The sequence below is a fragment of the Atta colombica genome, unplaced genomic scaffold, assembly GCF_001594045.1.
Source record: "Atta colombica isolate Treedump-2 unplaced genomic scaffold, Acol1.0 scaffold32, whole genome shotgun sequence".
Lineage (NCBI taxonomy): Eukaryota > Metazoa > Arthropoda > Insecta > Hymenoptera > Formicidae > Atta > Atta colombica.
The window spans coordinates 506,773-507,772 of record NW_017259426.1 but is presented as its reverse complement, the minus strand read 5'-3'; the positions used below and the strand labels follow the sequence as shown (position 1 = coordinate 507,772).

The following is a 1,000-nucleotide window of genomic DNA, read 5'->3' as shown; positions in this document are numbered from 1 at the left end:
AATGTAATTAAAATGTATATTTTTGATAGTTTATTATTTTATAAATTATTCCTTTTTTTTTAATTATTTATTTTATTCTTACTCTAGAAAGAAAGACGTGAAATTAAATTTGGAATTATCAAGACTGCCACAAGGAAGCAATACACTTTCACCAACATCTGCATCTAAAACATTGGCATCGAGTCTATTGTCATCTATCACAACAACTACCACTGCCACTACAACAACAAGTCCTATTCCAGTCAATCAAATTCGCAGGTAAAGAAATTTTTATACTAAGAATCTACACTTATGTTATTAAATATTGTCTAAATGTTAGAAATGACATTTTTCAATCTATTTTACATCAAATTACAAGTGAATTGCAGTATTTCACTGTCTCACGAAATGTAAAAGATATTAGCCGCAAAATTTTTAATCATCTTTCTACAATATCTCCTCTTAATTAAAATTCGATTCCTTACATGTAATATTTTTGTGCATATATGTATTATTTAACTTCACATCTTTCTACTTCATATCTTCATGAAGTAAACGTTCTAAACTTTAATTATTTTACGTAAAACTATAAAAATTTTAATGCTTATATCTTTACTTTTGTTATATAATTAATACTGTGTAAATGCTTGGGTTTTTCTAAGGCGGGTTTTTTTTTTAAGGATAGAAACACTTATTTGCATCATTAAAATACATTATCACATGTACACAATCGATAAACATATATTTACATTCTGTATTGTGCGTTATAATTAATGTGGCTGGGTAGTGTTCAACCAGTGGAAGCTGCATCTACAATTGTATCAAATACAAATAATGCAGTAGCAACTGCTCCTGGAACTCCCACTACACCAGGAGGGAGCAAGCTAAGTCCAGGAAATCTCTTCAAGAATTTCTTCAAGTGGGTACTCACTGCTCGGAAGATCCTCCTGAAATATTATGACTTTTGCATATTGTCAAATATTTACGTATTAATTACGTTAATTTGTTGGCAGTAGCATGG

The 1,000-nt window shown here is 29.4% G+C and overlaps 1 protein-coding gene across 7 annotated transcripts in view; it reads left to right on the top strand.

Moving 5' to 3' along the window:
* LOC108690418 (protein phosphatase 1 regulatory subunit 12A) overlaps positions 1-1,000 on the top strand; it is an 18,217-nt gene that overhangs the window by 8,387 nt on the left and 8,830 nt on the right. For 5 of the 7 annotated variants that reach the window (XM_018197699.1, XM_018197701.1, XM_018197702.1 and 2 more), the window contains 2 exons: positions 88-258; positions 767-898. In XM_018197699.1, the coding sequence (XP_018053188.1) occupies positions 88-258; positions 767-898 (303 nt within the window). The remainder of the gene's footprint in view (positions 1-87; positions 259-766; positions 899-1,000) is intronic. The other 2 variants (XM_018197700.1, XM_018197704.1) reach the window with 1 other exon arrangement.